Raw genomic sequence first — 21212 nt, forward strand, 5'->3', positions numbered from 1 at the left:
CTCCCTCTTCCCCCCCCCCCCCCCCAAATTGTCCCAGCTGTCCGTCAGCCCCCCCGCAGTTCCCCCAGCTGTCTGCCCTCCCCAAACGAGAAGCCTCACAACAATACAGGTCACAGGTCAAGAGAAAGAACAGGCTGCGTTCACAATGGACCAGTGGCGCCCAGTAAAACAATCGTTCCCTTTTTCTCCTACACCCTTTCTCCACTGTTGCCAGGACTGGAAAAGACAAACCTGGAGAGCTGAAGAGGGGGAAGTCCTCTAGTACAATTGTCCCCTCCTTACAATTACCTAAAGGACCACAATGATAAACACACTTGAACACACCAGCTCTTGCTCTCACCTCTCCGTCTTTACACTCTGCCAACCCGTTCTTTGTGTATTTCAAGAGCCATCATGTCCTTCAACATGATCATTAAAGTCAAAACTGAGACTTTTGTCATTGGTTGATGATACAAACGTTTAGGAACCTTGCCAGTTTGAGCTGATCTAGAAATAGGTATATCAGCAAAGAGGGAGTAAAAATATTTTACTCCCTCTATGTTGACATTTCAACTTAAATACTTCTGTGTTGAGGTAACTTGTATTTAAAAAAGTATCAAATGAGTCCATTTACAACATCCGTATAACATCCGTATTCATAAGCTGTGTATGCAGAAATCTGGTTTTGGCATAAGGTAGATGGGGAAAGTGGGACATGTGGACGAGAGAGCGAACGGCAGAGACTCAGAAAAGCCTCTGCGACACATTCACCTGTTCCTCAGAGCTGTTTTCCCATGGCCCACAACAGCCTCCTGCCTGACCTGATAGACACCCCAGAGGGTGTGAGAGCATTTGAATGACATCACAAACACACACACACTCTCATCCTGCAACAGATCTCTATTGCATGGCAAAGTACTCCTTCATTTCAGCAAGTTGGTCTTGGTGCAATTTCAATGGTTTTGATATGAGTGTGACGGTGTTATTGTGAAATGAAACTAAGCCACTTAACATTCATTTTGTTTAGTCTGAGACTGCATTTACAGTTTCTTATTGTTGTTTGTGTAATTGAGGTTTTCATATAAAAATGTGCTTTCATATCAAGTACTGAGATGTTCTTACACTACTTGTGAGAAACATGACCGTAATCACTGCCATATTATGTGAATACACCTGAAACTAAATGTGAACTGAATGTGTGCAAAGGGAACATTCAAATGGTGAGTGTGATATGTGAGCTGGCATTGATTCCCCGTTAAAATATTAATAATTACATTAATTGGAACTTACTTTACGTAATGTGGATTTTGTTAACTTTATTTTAATAGAAACCTCACTACATTATTAATATTTAACTGGTATCCACATTCATTAATGTGACTGCATTTAGGTACTCTCAGCTATACTAGGAGATTTGAACTTTCTGTTTAACTGAAATTCAAGTTCCGCATGACAGCATAACAGAAGAAAACACATGGCAAATATTGTTACTATAGAAATAGCATATAATATAAGAATATTTATTCAATTAAGTGCGAAACAGCAAAATATTTACAGCAGTACAGTATGGCAAACATTGTGACACCAAATGAAAAAGTACCTGAAAGACCTCAAATAAATAATTTAAATACAGGACAGCTGCCAGTGACTGACAACAAACCAAGAAGACAGTAAAACAGAAATTGTGCTGAGAAAAAATATAAAGACATTATCAAAATAAATATTAAATACAGACATAAATAAATGCATTGCTTTTTTCTTACGGTGAAAGGGCATTTGTTGTAGGCCTCAGTGCACAATTTAGTGGATGACTTTTTGATCAGTTTCTTTTGCTATGCAGATCTTTTGACAAAGTTGTCATGATTTTGTTCAAACCTGCATTTGCACCGAAACAACTGTGTAATGGTTTAGCATGGATATCTGATTTGGTAAAATAATCTATATTCACATTCATATTAACTCTGTAACAACTGAGGGGTCAACTTCTTCAGAAACAATCAGAATCCAAATACTAACATATAATCATAACAAAAAAGAATAAATAAAATATTAAAAGTTATGGGTGCGTGTTTGTATCAGGTAGATTGAGTTGAGGTGGTGACTCTCTCTCTCTCTCTCTCTCTCTGAGAAATCAGTGCTATCCCAGAGTACTAGACAACATAAATGCAAAACATTTTCTCTATACAGTCAGTACCGCAGCCATCCTTTTTGTAGCAGTTTATTCAAGAGCGGGGCTTCTACCCCAGACAGTTTCATAGCATTGTCACATTTCAGATGGTGCCCATCTGAGAGGTGATCAGGTGAGAGGGAGTGAAGGAGTCAAAGGCCACGTCCAGGGGCAGCTCATAGCGTGAAGCCTGAAAAAGTGGATGGCCCTGAGGCCCCCCTGGTAGGCCACCAGTTGTGGAAGTGGGATAGTGGTGGGACGAGAGATAGTGGGCATGGTGGCCAGGGTGAGGTGCGTAGTTCCTCTCTGACTCATGGGGAGAAGGCTCTTGCTTCAGGGCAAAGTTGCCGCTGATGCTCAGGGGGGGAGTGAGGGGCCCATCGTATGGTGGCGTGCCACTGCTGCACTCATTAGGGGAGGGGTTGTCATAAACAGGCCCCTTAAATCCCTTCATATGGAGGAGGTGGGAAGCCTCCAGGGAGCCGTAGGGGGGGCTGGGAAGGCCTGGAGATGGATAGCTGAGGGAATGGCCAGCCTGACCCCCCATACTACCCATCCCAGGGCCTCCACACTTGTCCTCCAGCTTGTTGAGCATCATTGGACTCGGTCCAAGCTGCAAGCAGCCGGCCACAAGGTTACTGGTGGGCTGAGACAGACCTTTACACAGCATCTCCATAAATCCATGGCTCTCTGGAGACTGGCCACTCTCAAGCACCTCCGACAGAGCCCAGATGTAGTTGCGGGCCAGCCGTAGAGTCTCAATCTTTGACAGCTTCTGTGTCTTGGAGTAGCAGGGCATCACTCTGCGCAGATTCTCCAGGGCATCGTTCAGCCCATGCATACGTGAACGTTCCCTGGCGTTGGCCTTGACTCGCCGGACACGAAACCTCTCCTGTCTCGCTTTGGTCATCTTCTTCTTCTTAGGGCCTCTCCTTTTGGGAGCTTTTTCTCCATTTGGCCCAATCTCCTCCTCATCATCATCTTCCTCCTCTTCTTCCTCAATATCCTCACTTCCCTGTTCTGTGAAGGAGCGGATTCGGCCCCCAGTCAGCCCATGGTGCCCCCTCATCTCTGGGCTTTGCTCTCCATCCTGAGAGCTGCCGTCCTCCTCATCCAGCCAGCCAAGGGAGCTCACCAGCTCATTCACATCCCCACTCTTTCCAAATGGTTTGGCCATCATTTTGATCTGAAGAAACACAGTGCAAGATAATTGGTCAATCAACAGATACAATCTCAAAAGTATATATATGAAAATGTTGATTCATAATCGCTAAAATGTATATTTAATGATCAAATGGATTGTGATTGATCAGGGACAGAAACTAGAAGCCCTGCATGTCTAATAACTGACAACTCATGTTCCATGAAATGCAGAATGAGTGCTCTCATTTCAGCACTGCAGTGTGGACAGCTCACTTGTTTTACTCAAGAGCTGGTGGCTCCTCTAACAACATACCAAAGCTACTTGGAAAAGATCATGTAACTTTTTAAAATGTATTATTATTATTATGATATTTAGGAATAAATGGCTGTTTTTAGAATGAGGTAGCTAAATGGTCCCTTGCTGTTGTGCTGTAGTCGCTACAGAGACGCTGTCAATCTGGGACAAGATGGGATTTAATCAGCATATAAAGCTCAAAGATTAAATAGGCAACATACAACTCAACACACATGTGGACAAGCCGCCCACATAGGCTACTGTTAATAACGTTACAGAGAACTGGACTTGGACCGAGTTTTTTAATGAATGTTTAATAGCTTGTAGAATAATAGCAAATAGCTCAAACGTTATAACGTTAAAACACTGCATTGTTAATTGTTTTAAGTGAAACGCAGACCTCGGACAGATAATTTGCTATTGTTTTGATAAAAAGTGTCCCAATTAATTATTGTGCACTAATGCGTAAAAGTGGGACAGATTACTGTAATTTATGGATTCAGATCTTCAGGCACGCAATTTTGTTTGGCCTATATGCTACTTAACATTATTACAAGAGCACTGCAAATATGTCTTTTTTTCTATTCTATGAAATCCATGTACATTTTATAAATGCGCTTTAGTGGATTTTTTCTGTCCCTTGGAAAGCTACACAGGTGCGCGTATAAGTGCATGATGTGCTGAATTTAGTAGCCCAAATTTGGTTCACTAATAACATCTATTTTGGATATGTCTTTATAATTAATAATAAGCAAATTTGTAAACTCACCTGTTTGAATGCACCGCTAGATTTGCGCAAAATAACAGAAAAGCCTGGCTAATTTAAAAAAAATAAAACTTCAGTAACAAAGTGATTAATCCACAGTCGCTGAGTTTCACTCTTCGTGCATCTAGTGTCCCAAACTCTTCTGCTCCGTCAGATAGCCATGAGAGCGCGTGGAACTTTAATCTCCAAATGACACGACCGGGCTGATTTTTTTGCCTTTAGCCGTGTAAGCCCCTCCCTCGGGCGCCCCACCCACCATCAATTCATCCAAACGCGCGTGGCGGGCTCGTGGCCCGAAGTTTCACCCTGGTAAATGAGTGAGAGAGAGATGCGCCTGGGTGCACGCGTAGACAATCTGGAAGTCCTAAAACACTGAGAGACTGATGAAGACTGAAAATGCGCGCACATTGCAAACACTTAGATCGGCATCATAAATGATAGTACACCTGGTATTTAATGAGCATATCTGATGTTACATTGGAGCCTACAGCACAGACGCACATATCTAGCCACATCCATGGGACCACACCCACTACTAATTTGCCAGAATCTTTAGGTTTTCTTCATCCTCTCCTCACCCTGCAGTGTTTAACAGATTTGCAGAAGGGCATCTTGTGACATGGTAAGGAATTGCACAAGATTTTTGTCACATTTTTAATAGCTAACAGCAGGCCAGTATGAGGGACAATATTTCTGTCCTCTTCACATCACATGTCATAGAGTATGATGGGTCACAGATTTCGGTGCAACGACTGCCCCAATTTGGGATGATGTTGCGAAATGAAGTCTTGCATTAAAGACTAAACGCGACATTATAGGCTACATCTCAACACTTCCAAATGTGTGACTAATCAAAAAAAACAACTGTTCTGTTTTAATGTCATGTGTTAACTATCTTAATCGATTGTCTATCTCTTCATTAGTCGGTTGGATTAGGAATTTTCCACTTAATTAAACACAATGTGGGTCTGGTCTTCGCTGAGTAAAGAGACGCTCTTCCATGTATGCACATTTAAGTGATTTTGACAGCTTAGTGTGCAGAGAGCAGGTGTGTGCGTTGTTCACCCAGTCATTCAATTGTTTTCTTCCATTTTTAGCGTCATATTATGCCCCCAAGTGCTCATAGTTATTGAATCGATTGGCGCAATGATGAACACGCAGGTACTTCATGTACGATTAAAGGCAAGGCAATGGGGAATTGTGCTATAATGCCATATTTATAAAGCTACTTGCATATCAATGATAGATTAACTGTCAAGACGTGATTAGCCTATATGTCGATTTTCTGTTTTTTCTTTTTTTTTTGTTTTATGATTAAAATGCGGCAACATTAGGCTAACATTGACAATAACTTGAAAACTTGAATTTCCAGCGCAATGCGTGACGATCTACAATGACAATATTTATTTATTGTTTACACACTAATCGTGTGCCAATATTGAGCATTTTCTCCAGTTCTGACTACAAATGCCACGGCTTAATAAACGCCCGCCAGTCCTCGTGCGTGGCGAGCCGCAGCGCAGTGGGGGTCTATTGTGTCTCTGTCCATTGAAAGCCGGGGTCTCGCGAGTCGCACGTGCCCCCGCATTGATCGCATTGTGCGCGCGATTGCTCACAGCTGTGCTCGAGACTGAGAGAGACTGAACTTTGCCAACTGCACTGGGTTTGGTGTGTGAGTGTGCGATGCATTTCGGTGTCTTGGAAATAGGATATGGTCACGTGGCTAATCGGCAACATCGCGTAAAAACAGGCACTTGTCCAACGATTTATTGAACAGACCCCAACAGATGGATATAGGAAGCGTTGGGGGTGGGGGCATCTGTTGCTTGGATGCTCACGCGTCACCGCTTGCCCAAGAGGATGTCTCGTGCTGAAACAGCATTTATCCACCCCTCTAACGGCCCTAATCACTCCTGGTCAGCGCACTGGCCATAAAGGCATTTGGGCAGAGAGGCAGAGGAGCCCCGTCTTGTGTGTGTGTGTGTGTGTGTGAGTGAGTAAATCATACATTGCAAGTGTACAGCAACAATTCTAGACTAATGTGATGTGCTCCAAGCTCCCCAGGTACATGCACCCCTACCCCCCCAAACACACATACACTACCCTTCTGTCCCATGTGTGTGAGCATGGCCTCCACCACACCTGCAGCCTGCATGGGGAATTGGAGCCTCGCAGTCTCCCACAATCCCCATCGGTTTCCCAAATGACTCACTGACTGACTAACGAAGAGGGAATTGTGCCCTGCTCCCATTTTAGCAGTAACATAGATAGCCAGCCTTCTGGAAGAGGTCATGGTGGACACATTTGATCTGAACCAACTTTTATAAGTTTGTATGATTTTAACCTGGGTACTATTAAATATGTATCCTACAAATTTACTTTTTAAGTTAAGCAGTCCATTACTGACTTAACCTGTTCCTAAGATATTTAAAGTGTACAGCTTATTGTACAAGTATTTGTGGCTAAGAGGCATTTTCACTCTAGGCATAAGCCTAAACAAGTTTTGTTGAAATATTTGACCAAAAGAGTACCAGTCTCACATCAGTTATCTAAGTGCTGTTGTTGCTATTTATGGAGGTAACCCCCTTCCCTACAAAAAACAGTGCCACAAGTGAGTTGTCTCTCGCTCTTGTCCCCTGGGACTCAGAGTGGAATGGGAGGGATTCGTGCACTGTGCTGACAGATGGGTCCTTGTTTCTGTCTTTTTCTTCATCTCTATCTCCCTCTCCCTCTTTCGCTAAAACACAGACACACTCACGCACACCAAGACTGCACGAATACAATAGGAATTAAAGCTCTACACACATGCTCCCTGCACCGCTCCTGAAAGCTGAGCCCCTTGTAGTGATCATAAAAGATGGAGGGAGCGTGGATTTGCGACAGGGGATGGCGTGGTAAGGGGGTGGGGGTGATGTGGCACAGGATGGTGAGGCTAGAGAGATTAAATTATGTTGTTGTCAAACAAATTAAAGTTTGGTAATATCAGCCTTTTGTATATCTGTATCTTAAAGTTTTATCTGTAGCACTTTTGAAAGTTCAAAAAAGCTTCTCGAGCAAGTCTATCCTGTGCATGTACACTTTATCTGACTGTTTTCAAGTTATTTGCATTTTATTGCTTTGCTTTCGAGTGTGTGTGTGTGTGTGTGTGTTAAGAAATCCCAGGGCTCGGTTCTCTCCATTTGCTGCTTACTGAGGCTGAATATGGTTACATAGCAGACTTTCCTGAGGGAGAGACTGACAGGGCTACTGACTCTGCTGCATGCAGGGGAACATCAGTAGTCTAACACACACCCACACAGTCATGAATCATGGACTTTTAACCTCAGTTAAATGTCTTGATGATATGTGATTCTTCCACCATTTGTTCATTTTTTCATTGTAAAACATATTTAAAGAAGTCTAAATGTTAAATCATTCCAAAGTTGAATCACACACCAAAATCAGTGTTTATCTCTAAATCAGACTATTTTTATCATTACTGCATAAATTGAAGTTTGCAATTGCAAGTTTTCACTGTGCCACCTGCAGCCAAAATACATTATATTTTTGCGCATGAACACACAAGACACATGATAGCTGTGGACTCAAAAAAGACGTGTATGAACAGACAAGTGGACAATTATTTTTATCTCACTGTGTGGGTCATCCCATGTTTGACTTCACACCAGCATATACATTTTTTTGGCAAATGGTTTTCCATGTCCATAAAACTATGATGTCAACAACTTGAGAGTCTTCTGGTTCGCAAAGTGAGTTTTGATAAGATCTAGCTGCATTTCATCCAGGCAATATGAGCAGATTGTTTGCAGCTTATTCCTCTTCCTTTAGGCTAATGGATTTGGAAGACATTCCAATCAGGCAGAAATGTAGCTACAGAATGGGAATCAGGCCTGAGGGCAATTCTCACTAAGTGGGGAGAGAGCCATTAAACAAAGGTGCCTGTGGTTTCATATTCAGGATACTTTACAACCTCCGTCCCAGGACATCAGGAGTGTTTTTGGGTGTGCTGTTAGAGGGGGCAGAAGAGGGGGAGGAGGATCCATCTGCCATGCTGCCGGTCCTCTGGGAGACGGGCATATCCCAGGGGTGTTTTGGAGAGAGAGGGGCTGAAAGGATTACACCCAACCACTAATCAACAACGGTAATCTGTGGGCCTCCGTACAAAATCCCTTCGATCCAAACAACAATTTGGGACAGAAGATAGAACCTCAGTGTAAAGGGACATCTAACTGATGCTGAACAACCTGACAAATCCAAGGACAAATCCAGGTGATTTTTAATTGGGAGAATCAACAGTGGAGGTGTGATTGGCAAAGAGCCATGGTGTCTCTGTGATCAGGTGCAAGTGGCCCACAAGTGGCCCAGTCTGATTCCCAGTGTGACCATTATGCAAATACAGCAACTAGACCAGCTTACAACATAAATTAGTCTAACGGATAAAAGCACTTCTCCAATCAAATCAGATAGCAAGGTTTTTCTTAGATTTATGTGTTTATGAAATAACCAAATATCAGTCAACTTGTTTTTGCCAAGTTTCACAAACTTGTTTTTATTTGACCATTATTTACTTTTTCTTTTCTGTAGACAGAAATCAGAAATTGGTTTGATTTCTCTTTAGTCGTGAAGATGCGCTTCTAACAGCTGATTTCATGTTGTCATAAGGTGAGCCCTGAAGAACAGTTTTGTCTGAGCCTTCCTAAGACTTTGTCACAGCAGGAACCAGTACAAGGTGCAGCTGCTGAGCTGTTGTCCCTGTATGTCTCTCCATCCGGTGAAAGAGTAGCAGGGAATCAAGTTGCCACTAGTTTCATCGTCCCTTGTCAGTCTGGTTTTGACGTCTGGGGCCTGGGTGGGGTCTGGATCTGGTAGTGGTGGGTTTAAAGCTCCACAGGACTATAGAAGAAGCAGCCTAATGATGGTGCCAGTCCTCCAGGGCATAGGGAACTGGAGCATCCTGGCCTGCATCTCCTCAACCTCCTGCAGTATGCCCATTGGCTAGGCAGCCTCTAAGCTCCCTATCCCCATAGTCTCATTGTTTAGTGGGCCCGGCACTGTCAATATTAAGCCTGGCTAATGTGATCTAGAGGCAGCTGGAGCAGCCCCGATTATTACCATGACACAGCCAACAGAGGGGTGTAATATCATTAAAAATAAATCAGGTGGTTTGGAGATTTGCTGTAGCAGGGGGGACTTTGAATGACATTAGGTGGGAGAACTGCCATAATTTCATTAGTCAGTTGGGGCACCTCCGAGGATCTGTTGAAACATTTCCTTTAAGTTAGAGTAATTGGATTTGCTTTCACAACACTGCACACAAAATGAAAGAAAGGTAAAATGATGATGGTAATTTTTCCAATTAAGTGTCTAATAACTGTGAAAATTAATTTCAGACATGTTTAGAACTATGCAGACACCTGGATATCATAATAGGATAATATTTCAATTTCCTAATTACGGAATATATTGTAGGTCATCTATTTGAAAGCAGATAGGATATTCCTGTTGTTATTATTAGCCTCTTGTGCTGGATTATTGTTGCAAATGAAGAGGAAAACGTGAGGCACTGCTAATCCTCTTAAACTGCTTGACACTGAGCTGTCTGCTCGGCAGACTCATCAGCAATCAGCTGGCAAATGAATAGGCTGCCGGCTCACAGAATTTAACATTTCAAAATCAAAATAATAAAAGGCTATTCTGTATTGTACCTTTATTTTATTCTATTTAATGATATTTTGATTATAGGTTTTGTCTGGATGACTTTGTTGAGACTCCCCCCCACCTCATTTTGCATGTTCGATTCGCTATTAAATCGCCAGAAGTGCCGTTGGTCTCCCAGCAAGGGTCTTATGTTGCTATTGTTTTGACGCTGGAGCCACATAAACGGTGATTTCAAGGCCCATTGAGCGCGCGATGGATTGTGCCCAAAATCCTCTGACGAGTGGAGAGCATTGATTATTGGAGGGGCGGCTAGAGTGACGCTAGAAGTTGTAAATCTGTTATCCGATCTGCACAGTGACGTTAAATTCAAACAGGATCATTAATGCTTCTTTTACGCTGTCCAACACTTTCAGATGTTAGATAGATAGCCTACATGGATAGATAGTGCATCACTTGATATTGTTATTACTGTCATTGTTATTAGTAGTAAAAAAAAAAAAAAAAAAAGTCTGTTCTTTTTTAGTCAGTCTGTGTTGTTTTCTAGTTAAAGCACGTTGACAAAAGACTTTATGTAGTGGTGTCTTCCTGTTGGGTGATAGTGACATCTAGTGGCACTGTTTTGAACTACTGTCTCCCTTTAAGACATGTTGATAATGGATCATGTTTAATAAGAGGAGAAATCTTACATGATCTAATATACAAAATAACTATAGCTGACAACTATTATGTAGAAGATCAGAAAGTATAGGCTAATTTACCTTTGAAACGAGTGAAGTATAACTATAAGATATATATTTACTTAAGACAGCTGAATAAATGTTCTTAATTTAATTTGTGCTCATAAACCACATATATTTTAAAATGAATATGTGTATTGTTGATTTGATTCTGTCATAACCTCATGCACAAAACACGGGAACAAAGGGGGAAAAAAAGGAACTGATGCATTCTCACAAGCCAAATGGCAACCGTTGCTGAATTTTGGTCAAAACAAATAATGGTAATCAATGTAATGTGGTAGTATGACAGGTCACTTGTAGCTCTTTGTGCAATGCTATGGCAATATATTCTGTATGAATCACTGGCATTCAGCCTTCACAGAAGGAAACATATTGTAGAGTCTAAATGTGGCTGTAATCACCATGAACCGTTTCACACCTAGTGTCCTATTCCTCTGTTTCTGAGCATGCAGCATTAATGTCAGCAACTCTGCAGGAGGAAAAGAGTATCGGGGAAGCAGAGACAAAGAGAACATTTATTCTATTACAACCTATTATTAGCTGCATAATGGGTTATTAATGAGACACAGTATTTCCCCCTCTAACACCTCTTCACAAACATGAGAGTCTAATGTCAGTTAGGCTAAAATCAGTGTATTGAGCTTGACACAGAAACCCTTCACGTTGCTGCTTCACTCCCCCACACACACATCTCTGACCCAAATAAAAGCATGTGCTTGGAGTCATACAGCAGAGCTTGGTTCTTTCTTTATCTATTCCCCTCTTTATTCTACACTTGAGCTTTCATCTCTCCTCCACCTACGCTTTGCTACACAATTTCGCTCACATGCTATTCCATATATCCACCTCTGCCTCATCCACCTGCCAGTCCCTGAGCATCATCAGCACCCCTCCACCGGATACGCACAACTGACACACTTGACTTCATAGCTTGATTTCTCTACTCAGCAGTCATAGCAGCAGCTGGTGCACGGATTTTACACAAGTTTTGGTTGTCCAGGATTTGGAATGGCTCCTAAAAGAGAACCCTCCATTAAGAAGTCCCCTTCACCGGTTACCCAACCCAGACTGGGTCCTCCGTACCCCTGCATCCCTGCAGTTCCTGCAGCTCCAAAACTGTCTCAAGAGCAGAAACCTAGGATGTTACGTCCCTCGGATTTACCATTTGACCCCAGTACTTTGGAGGTGAGTGGAGTAGCTGTGTTACACTCTTTATGACAAAGCTAATGTGGGGCATTCATAATTATATTTAGAAATATTGTTTCCTATAAATTCTCTTATTTTCTTTGTTGTCAGATGTCAATTAGTTCTGTAAAAAACATCACATCCTGAGTATTTGCAAAGTAGCTCTCTATGATTCTGATGCTAATAAATTGTCAGCGTAAATCTGGAATGAGACAGAATCTAAGCTAAGCAAAGAAATGGGGCACTGAAAATAAGGCTGTCACCATCAGTGGCCTCCTTAGGGAGAAAGGAGCTCTCTCTTGCCACAGTGTGTGCTATTTATTTCACTGGGAAGGTCCAAAATGTTAACAGCCTGCTCCTTGTGACTCTTACACCGATGATTATTATGAGAAGCAAAATAACAAAACTAAAACTGTAATTCAAAACTGAAATTGAGGACATCATCATTTTTCACTAGATTAAAAATTTAGAGAGTTTGCACTTGCCCTATTTTTCAAAACTGCAAGCTGGCTGCAGAGAGCATAGACCTCCCCATAATTCTGCACTGTGACTTGGATAGAAGCTTGTGGGTTAAGTCACAGATAGAACCTGACAAACTAGAGATTTTTGGTTCACATGTAAAGCAATATGACACTAAGCAAAGAACATGATGTTATTAAGAAACTGTGTCATTATTTCACAGTTTGTCCAGCAGCAAACTCTGTACTCTATTATTAACAATAACTATTTTTGGAGAGGAGCATATCACAGCTGGATGGTGGTGCAGAGTTAGCTCAGAATGATGCTTTCAACTGTGAAATACCCTGCCTCCAATGCATGTCTTTGTCACAGCTCTTATAATATTAATCCTTTCTTGAAATGCATATGTTAAAAAGAACCAATAATGCTAAATGGAAGAATGAATGAATGGATTTTTGTAGTAAAGTATGGTCATCTAAATATTGAGTCCCATTTCTTCAAACCTCTCAATGACTGGAAATATAAATTAGCTAATAACCTTGCCTAACCTTTGTAATTAGTAAATATAAAATATCAGTGAATATAGGAATTTAGTAAACTATATGTACATTGCCCAGTGAAAGCATGTTAAGTCCAAACTATTACAATGTTCTGAGGTCAAATCAGGCATATATAGGTCAATCAGACAAAACATTAAAGTAAAAATGTGTTAAAGAAATCAAGCTAAATGTCTCTAACATGTAGCCTACATATATATACTGATGCCCACATTAGACTTTGTACTAATGTGCTTTAACCTTGCTGCCATCCTCATGTGCTTTAAGTGTTACACTGTGTGTACTGCATGATTTAATGACGTGAGACAGTCCCATTTAGACTTTGAGGATATGTGGGTCATGTTAAGACACCCACTCCTGCTCACAGTTGGACCACAGACATAACAGCAACTCATAACTCCATAACCCACTGGTGGGTTAGAAATGCATGTTTTCTTTTTTTTTAAAAACGTATTTTGGACTTAAAACTTAGAATAGTGATCTTTCACCAAAATTACTTCATTCTACATGTCTCATTCAAAGATTTGTCAGCAATAAACTGTTTGCACTAACCAGGTACTGTAAAAAAAATAAATAAAAAAAAAACAACTCTGAGCTCCTCAGCACAACACTAGGAAGCTTTGAATGACTAGGCTGACACCATCAGTCACGTAACAGCAATTCAGCCAGTAAGTCTGAAAAGCTGGCTGTGTTTACACCTTTTAATATACACTCTATGGTTTACACTGTGGTAGAGCGGACATGGAAGGCAAGGATTCATGCTGGAGATAAAAAACGTGGCATCAGTCCATGATCTCAGGCCATGATCATTCCTGCTCAGCCAGACGCTCACATCCTTAATGCAAACCCTAGCAAAGAACTTAGACTGTCCTTAGAATAAGCATTTGTGTTTGATATGTTGTTCTTAACAAAGAAATCACATTGTTAGATTACAAATGATCTTAATCCAGAAACCATGAATATGCAAATATTTTACTTATACACTTTATTCAAAAGTGTAACTAGACTACTTGACACACTAAGCCTCCTACTATACCGAGCCCCTTCCCTTGTCCATCCTGTTTTTGCACTGAAGGTTTGAAGGCTTGAGGTATCACAAAACGGGGCTAGTATATACATGCCTTAAACTCAGATTTAATGTGAGCCCAAGAGGTAAAAGACATTTTGAGTGGAGGTGAACCTTAAGTATTTAAATCACTTAATCATTAATGTAAGGGCAGACTCAAAATAAGTGACCTTTTGGCCTTCTTACCTTTGGTCTGTTAATGATTAAATTCAGCTCTAAAATTCAGCTTTTACCCTAAAGTTACTTATTTTATGTAGCCTACCTGTCACCCCAATCATAAAATTAATAGTTTAAGGACTTTTAAAGCAAATAATTCGTGTATTGTAAACCTCAAACCAAACCTAGCTCTATATTCCTATATATGGAGTGTGTGGGTGTTCGGCCTACCTTGGTGTAAGGACGGCGTGCGTGCTCTACGTCATGACGCACAGCTGCTAGGGTTTTCTCACCCTGCCCTTCTCTGTGAGCCGTCACACATTCTTTAGTTTGCCGACGCCGCGGACACACCTCAGCCAACACAACCATGGTGGGTTTTTTCTTCCACTCTGCTTAACTAGCATTACAATCGTTCTTGTGTAATCAACTAGGTTCTTGTTTCAAGAAAGTAATTTCGTTGAGGCGAGGGTGTTAAGTTGGGGTTGAATATCTGAATTGCCTCGTTGGTCGCTAGCGGAAGTGCAACTTCTGAGAAGCTAACGTTAGCTTGCACGGTAGATAAAGTTAACAATCACACGATAGACTAATTAATGTCACCGAAGTACCTGCGAGTACATCAATCGTTGCTAAATGAGCTGTAGTTAGGGAATAACTGGTTTGAGTAAATCTAACTAACTTAACTGTAAAACGCCTTTGAAGTTAACCCAAGCTAGCTAGCTTTGCATTGCGTTGCAGAAGGAACCATTTTCATGTTAGCCTAATTTCTCTTTGGACAGTCTGACTTCTCGGAAGATCAAATCGGTGGTGAGTTTTGATTTTGCCATTTTCCAGACCCCGCTTGTTTTGCATGCTTTCATTCTTGCTTGGTTCAGATGACACTTTGCCCTGTATCTCCACTATCACCCTGCTCTATGCCGTCTGTCATAGTAGTCTTGGTTTTAGGCTAGGTTTTCCTTCTCTATTTCCGTACTGTTTCACCACTTTCCACTTGCAACTGCTTGTCCTTTCCAGATTGAATTTAACCTGGATCAGATTCATGGTAAGTCAGTGAAAGGGGACCGCCTTAGCCCAGAAACTGATGGCTATCTTAGTGTTCAGGGTGTGATCTGCATGTTGGTTTTGGATAAACCAAATCTGTTTTAAATGTGAATGAGAGTCGCTTTGCACTGTTTGGTACGTCAAAATCAGTCATACTTTGCATATAACGTTATAATACTTACAAGCTTTGACAGTGTGTTGCAGTGTTTTTTGTATGTGGTCAGTCATGCATTAGCAGCACTTAAAAATCCAAACATAGCCAAAAGTGCATATCCGTTCTCATAAGTCTTGTTCTGTTAGACCTGTAGTCATTCCTGGTTGTCAGTTTGCCATAAACTTTGCCTGTTATCTTCCAAGCGGCTCATCTCCACAAGTGTGTGCCCTTTTTTGGTGCTGGAAACAGTGGTGGATGGTTTTTGTCCTAGGGCTGGTTTGTTTAATCACCGTTGACTTAATAGGCTATAGCTACTCTCACTCTCCTCCTACTTTCCTTCACTCTTCTAATACCAAATATGGTGTTGGGAAGAGGCACATTCCTCAGAACAGGAAAAACTCCACAACAGTACTTGAGCTTTTTTGGGGAATAGCTTGTCCCCACAACAGACTGCTGCCCGGATATTGTGCAATCTATGTCTCCCTGATGGCTAGATCTTAGATAAGCTTTTTGTTTGGCTATTGAGCCCAACTAGAATGCCTAATGTTACACCAAAGCTACATTAATCAGCCTTGGGATCAATTACAAGATTGCATCATTGCTGACTGTTGATAACGCCCAGGAAATTCTGCTTAAACAACAACAAAAACACTCAATACGTTGTTATGTAAAGGCTGAGGTAGCTCACAGCCTTATTGACTTTTCAACAGCACAGTAAAATACTGACGGCAAAGTGGAGTGAATGCTGCGAGCCACCTGCAAGACCAATCTGCCAGATAGACTCCTACTTAATCTGGTAGTAAAACAGTGTGAATTACTGACACACTAATCTTGTTTGCTGCCATAAAATGAGATGTTATTAAAGATGACACTGGATTGACATGAACCCTAAGTGAACAAATAAGCCGTCTTTTCTACATTTTATACAAACCTACCTTTTTGTCTTTTTGACCATTGGGCACACAAAAGAAACATTTAAAGTTCAAAGGCAACTTGAGTGTCAAATACAAGTAATAAATGTACCATGTCCAATATTAGGTGACTTTAGTGAAGTACTCTATATTTTAGCAGCTTTTATCTGATGTTTTGTAGGAAGTGAATTTCCTTCTGTTTAGGCGCACAGTATTTAGGATGTTCTTTGCCATGGCTTATTTTCTTCAAGATAGTAAATCTCTAAGCATTTGAGCCCTAGCAAAGAGTTTCCTTACTTTTACCCTTCTCTTTTCATGAGAAATTTCTTTCATGCTATATTTATATCTGTTTGTTCTGGTGCTTTATTTGAGCTTTGACATGTGTCATTTACCACTACCTTTTAACACATTTCCCTGTAATTCAGACACATTTGATATCTTTGAAAATTTATTCCGCAAGTGTTGTATGTTCAGACTCCTACAAAGATGACAGAGTATGTAGTGTTGCATTGGTGGAGTTGTTTCACCTTGTTTCATCTTTTATTGATGCGTACTGAAAAAGTCAGACCAGATGAGTAACACCAATATACATAATTTGGTGAATTGAGGAAGTTAAGAGGTTTTTGCAATGTCAACCAGCAAAGTGCAGAGAGCAAGCTGTTTCTTAGTGTTTGGACCATACTCTTATCATGTGAGTGGAAATAGTAATTTTGTCAAAAGAATTTCAGCTTTAAAAACTAAGTTCAGAATGTCTGAACAAAGCTTGTCTGTGCAGAGTCTGGCCAGTAAAGGTGTACAGTTTATCAATATATCTGTTTCCCTGAAAAGACTGGATAGTTATCTGGCATTTCAAACTTACACAGGTTCCTGCAGTGTGGTGCTGTTTGCGCTTTCTGCTCAACTTAAATTTAGGCCTACCAGCAGTAAACCAGATCATAAATTTCATCACTTCTCATTATCTGTGCTTAGTCTAGTCTATTTTTCTTTCTACTTTTCTTCTGTCTGGCTTTTCTGTTTTTCATCTATTTCCAGTTAACTTCCAATCTTCATATTATTCATCCATACATGTCTGCTTGTCTTTTCATTTCAACAATAATTTCTATCCTTATTCTAATTCGTTTTGTCTCTCTATATCCTGCAGACTTTAAGGATGCATTCCTGCTGTTCGACAGGACAGGAGATGGGAAGATCAGCTTCAGTCAGTGTGGGGACGTCATGCGGGCCCTGGGACAGAACCCTGTCAACGCTGAGGTGCTCAAGGTCCTGGGCAATCCCACAGCTGAGGGTGAGTGGAGAAAATTAAATTTACTGGGATTTCTATGTAATGTGTAGAACTCATTAGATTGTCGCTATGCTGGAAAACACACACAAAAAATCTCTCATAATTCAACTCTTGTAGTTGCAATGTTCTGTGTGTTGTAGCTGCTGCTGGAGACTTGCATCATTTATTCTGTTATTATTTTGCAGAGATGAACACCAAGATGCTAGACTTTGAGCAGTTCCTGCCCATGTTCCAGGCCATCGCCAAGAATAAAGATCAGGGCTCCATGGAGGATTTTGTGGAGGGACTGCGTGTCTTTGACAAGGAGGGCAATGGCACAGTAATGGGAGCAGAGCTTCGTCACGTCCTCACTACGTTAGGCAAGTTACATTTTTATCCCCCTTGAATAGATATCTGGAGGCAAAGACTATTTTGGGTGGATTTCTTTTATACATGTTTGTTTTTGTTGTTTGTTTGTTTTGCTAAATTCTACAATAACCACAATGGATAGTATCAGTGCAAAATTTACAAGTAAAATGTATTTACTGAAAAATGAATGTACATGGCATCATGTAAGTATGTTATTGTTTGTAAATTAATTTGGCATCACGGGTATGCAAATGTATTTTTGGTGTTATCATTGTTTTTACTTAACTTCTATTTCCTGTGTTCATTTTTCTTGAAGTATGAAATCCTTTGTCATCACATTTTTAAAGAAGAAAGAAAAGCATTGTAATGTGATTTAACATTTTTTATGTTCTGTTTTCAGGTGAGAAAATGTCAGAGGAGGAAGTGGAGACGCTCTTGGCGGGACACGAAGATGCGAATGGCTGCATCAATTATGAAGGTGAGAGTGAAAGAAATAAACAAGCACGAAATAAGATGCTTGCTATAATTAGGCTGTGGCAATAAGCCTGCCAATTTTGGCAATGTGATAATGAAACCTCTGTCATGAAGTACGCTTATGTGTGCTGTGATATGTGAAATATCGGGTAATTGCCAAGATAAGTCCTTTGGGGGGGGGGGGGGAATTTTGACTGACAATCACTACAGTATTGCTTGATTATGTCTTATGATTAGTTGGGAGTCTGTTCATGTTACTTTCTACTGTCTCTTATGTGTTCTTTACCCTTAACCTAAGAGGCCATGTATAAATGTCAACATCTGACAGAGTGTTAACTGTTCTTCCTCCACAGCATTTGTCCGCCACATCATGTCAGGCTGAGGGCCGGTACGGGCATTTGGTATGCCATGAGATGGCACTTCCAGGCTTTCTTGCATTCTTGTTGTTAATAATCCACTCCCATTAGGCCAACCTAACACTAATTGGCTTTAGTTGTGCGCCTCACTTTGACCAGAACAGGAACAATGTGCTGTTGAATTGTAGATTTGACCTGTAGGCGCCCTGAGGGAAAGCCTGGTGGTCCCTCTCATCTTTAGTCCTGAGGCTTTGACCCACGTGTAGCCTCCTGCTGTTCTGTCTCTCTATCCTGCAGCCCTCTGTCTTGGCCCCTGGCTGCAGCATGCCCCTCTGCTTGTGTCTGGGACTCCCGTCAGTTTATACGGGAATATGGTGGACACACAGGGAAGTGACTGGTCTCATTCAAGGAAAGCCTGGTGAACTGATGGATGCAGAGATCACAAGGCAGCTCCTCTAATATCATTTGCATGTCATTGGTGCTATTAAAGAAGGCTTTCCCCTGTGTTGATGTTAGGGGTGCTGCTCTTTTCACAGACAGATTAAATAGACGGTCAATTTATTACTTTGAAGACATGTTTAATATTCGAGTATAACCGCCAGCTTAGGGAGAGTGGACCAGTACCTTTTCCCTACTAACCAGATAATTGCAATGAGTTGCTCTTGTGCTGATTGTTTTCTCCTCTGTACTGATGGAAGCTGAATATGTAGCTGGCCGCTCTGACTGGACTGTAGCTCCCTTGATCTTCTCCCCTTTTCTCTGCTGCTCAACTAGAGGAAAGCAAACAGCGAGGATGGCTTCTCTAACCAGCTCTTCTTGGATCATAGACGATGCCAAATGCTTTGGCTGTTTATGAGATAGAGACGATTACCTTACTTCTTTCTCTTAATACCCTGTTCAACCCTTCTTTCCTCTGGGACAGCAGAATATAGGGGGATCTGCCTCCAAATGCAGCATCTCCCATCCAGGCTCACCAAAGCTGGATGGGGAGGGAGCCTATGTGCCACATGCTGTAGTTGGAGTGGGTCTCTGCCAAGATCTAGACCATGAGTCTCACATTTGCCTCTTTCTCATCTCTCTTTTACAGAACTGGTCAGGATGGTCATGAACGGGTGAAGACAAAGAGCATCCCACTTTTTTACCTTGTCACATCTACCTACCTTTTTGCAGTTAGCTTCTCCAGCCCCGCCCACTCCACCCTGTGCCCTTTCCATGGATTAGTTTTCCACATTTAATTTAAGAAGTGCCTTTACATTCCCTACAAAAGACCACAAATGGCTATTCCTGCCAGGTCCATTCACATACATAACTACTTGTATACCATTCAGGAGTCTTTGTGCTTGCATTGTTTGCAATAACATTCCAAGGAGGCAGCACTGAAGATGACATAAATTGATAATGAAATACTGTAACTATTAAAAGTAGCGTGTCAGTGTTGGATGGGACATTAATATATATGTACGTAATAACTGTCAGCGACCTTCTGTATCATTGGCTAAGACTTGCTTTGGCTGAGGAACATGTTCTTCCCATTCTCCAAGTAAACCAGCCATACTATCATGAGGTAGAAAGAAACATTTCGAATGGGTTCCCATGTTTTAAATTCACCCCAATTTTGTTGCTGCATTTAAATAAATGTGTTTCCTGAAAACATATCTTGGTGGTTTTTAGCAGGTTTGTTAGATTCAATAGAATGAGGTCCAAGACTCTTTACTGCCTTGTCTTACAACGTTCTGCACAATGCAATGATGTTTTTCCATTGACACAAGAGGGCAGTGTTGCTTCTGGAATCTGTAATGTTAAAAGGGCTGTTTCACTGTCAGACCACAGTGTATAATAGAGGAATATCTTGATCTGTTAAGCTTTTTTGAGCCAAATTAAGAGTTAATCAGGTGTGCAGGCTTTATTGCTCAAGTCAATATAAACTATTATTGCCTGTCTGAGACCATTTTAAGCTTTCACCTGTTGGTTGTTTAGGGACTTTGCATTTAAGCCAGGGGAAAAACTGATATGTATTTTGTCATGCTTTACATTTTCAGAGAAATTATTTGGTGACAAAGCACTATGATATGAGCTGTAGAAGGCTGTTTGGTGACTTCCTGACCTTTTCTTCATTTTCTTCACATGCAACCACAACTGTTTCCCCTCATTAGGCACCACAGCTAGTGGACTGTGGAGCTTATGTGTGTGGGGTAAGGTTCAGGAGGGTGTCATAGTCCACTGCTGAATAGGTTGCCCACTAATTACTCGGGGTGGGGGGGGGGGGGGGGGGGGGGTGTGTGTGTGTGTGTGTGTGTGTGTGTGTGTGTGTGTGTGTGTGGTCGATGGAAGTCAAGGCTATTGATTATTTTAATCCTCCTATTTGTGAGTCTGTGATCCTCGTGGCTCTGCATTCGACAGGGGAATCACTAATGGGCCTCAGCGCAGCCTGTCTCAGACCTCTCCCCGTCCAATTAACTTTCAACTGGAATCTGCCAG

General features: G+C 41.4%; 2 protein-coding genes across 5 annotated transcripts; one reads left to right on the forward strand and one right to left on the reverse strand.

Annotated features, from left to right (window-relative positions):
* Positions 1-2249: 2249 nt before the first annotated feature.
* On the reverse strand, positions 2250-14437 carry neurod4 (neuronal differentiation 4). Of its 2 annotated transcripts, none has more exons than XM_046056008.1 (2): positions 14403-14437; positions 2250-3332 (listed from the first exon to the last, which is right to left on the reverse strand). In XM_046056008.1, exon 2 carries the CDS (start codon positions 3324-3326, stop codon positions 2250-2252), a length of 1077 nt encoding a protein of 358 aa, XP_045911964.1. In that variant the 5' UTR covers positions 3327-3332; positions 14403-14437. The 2 variants fall into 2 exon arrangements, with proteins under 2 accessions (XP_045911964.1, XP_045911963.1); XM_046056007.1 differs by lacking the exon at positions 14403-14437 and adding an exon at positions 4354-4469.
* Positions 14416-20387, forward strand: zgc:153867 (uncharacterized protein LOC337226 homolog). 3 transcript variants are annotated; one of them, XM_046056011.1, is made up of 7 exons: positions 14416-14541; positions 14948-14975; positions 17416-17559; positions 17742-17915; positions 18305-18382; positions 18732-18779; positions 19822-20387. In XM_046056011.1, the coding sequence occupies exons 1-6, from the start codon at positions 14539-14541 to the stop codon at positions 18758-18760; spliced, it is 456 nt and encodes a 151-aa protein (XP_045911967.1). In that variant the 5' UTR covers positions 14416-14538; the 3' UTR covers positions 18761-18779; positions 19822-20387. The 3 variants fall into 3 exon arrangements, with proteins under 3 accessions (XP_045911967.1, XP_045911966.1, XP_045911965.1); XM_046056010.1 differs by having other exon boundaries at positions 18732-18766; XM_046056009.1 differs by lacking the exon at positions 18732-18779.
* Positions 20388-21212: the final 825 nt, after the last annotated feature.

Source organism: Micropterus dolomieu, linkage group LG08 (assembly GCF_021292245.1).
Source record: "Micropterus dolomieu isolate WLL.071019.BEF.003 ecotype Adirondacks linkage group LG08, ASM2129224v1, whole genome shotgun sequence".
Taxonomy (NCBI): Eukaryota; Metazoa; Chordata; class Actinopteri; order Centrarchiformes; family Centrarchidae; genus Micropterus; species Micropterus dolomieu.

Bases quoted from the DNA above. Each gene is read 5' to 3' on its own strand.
- neurod4 (XM_046056008.1), bottom strand. From the start codon at position 3,326: ATGATGGCCAAACCATTTGGAAAGAGTGGGGATGTGAATGAGCTGGTG.
- zgc:153867 (XM_046056011.1), top strand. The intron at 17,916-18,304 runs GCAAGTTACATT...TTCTGTTTTCAG, and splicing joins TCACGTCCTCACTACGTTAG to GTGAGAAAATGTCAGAGGAG. The intron at 18,383-18,731 runs GTGAGAGTGAAA...CTTCCTCCACAG, and splicing joins TGGCTGCATCAATTATGAAG to CATTTGTCCGCCACATCATG.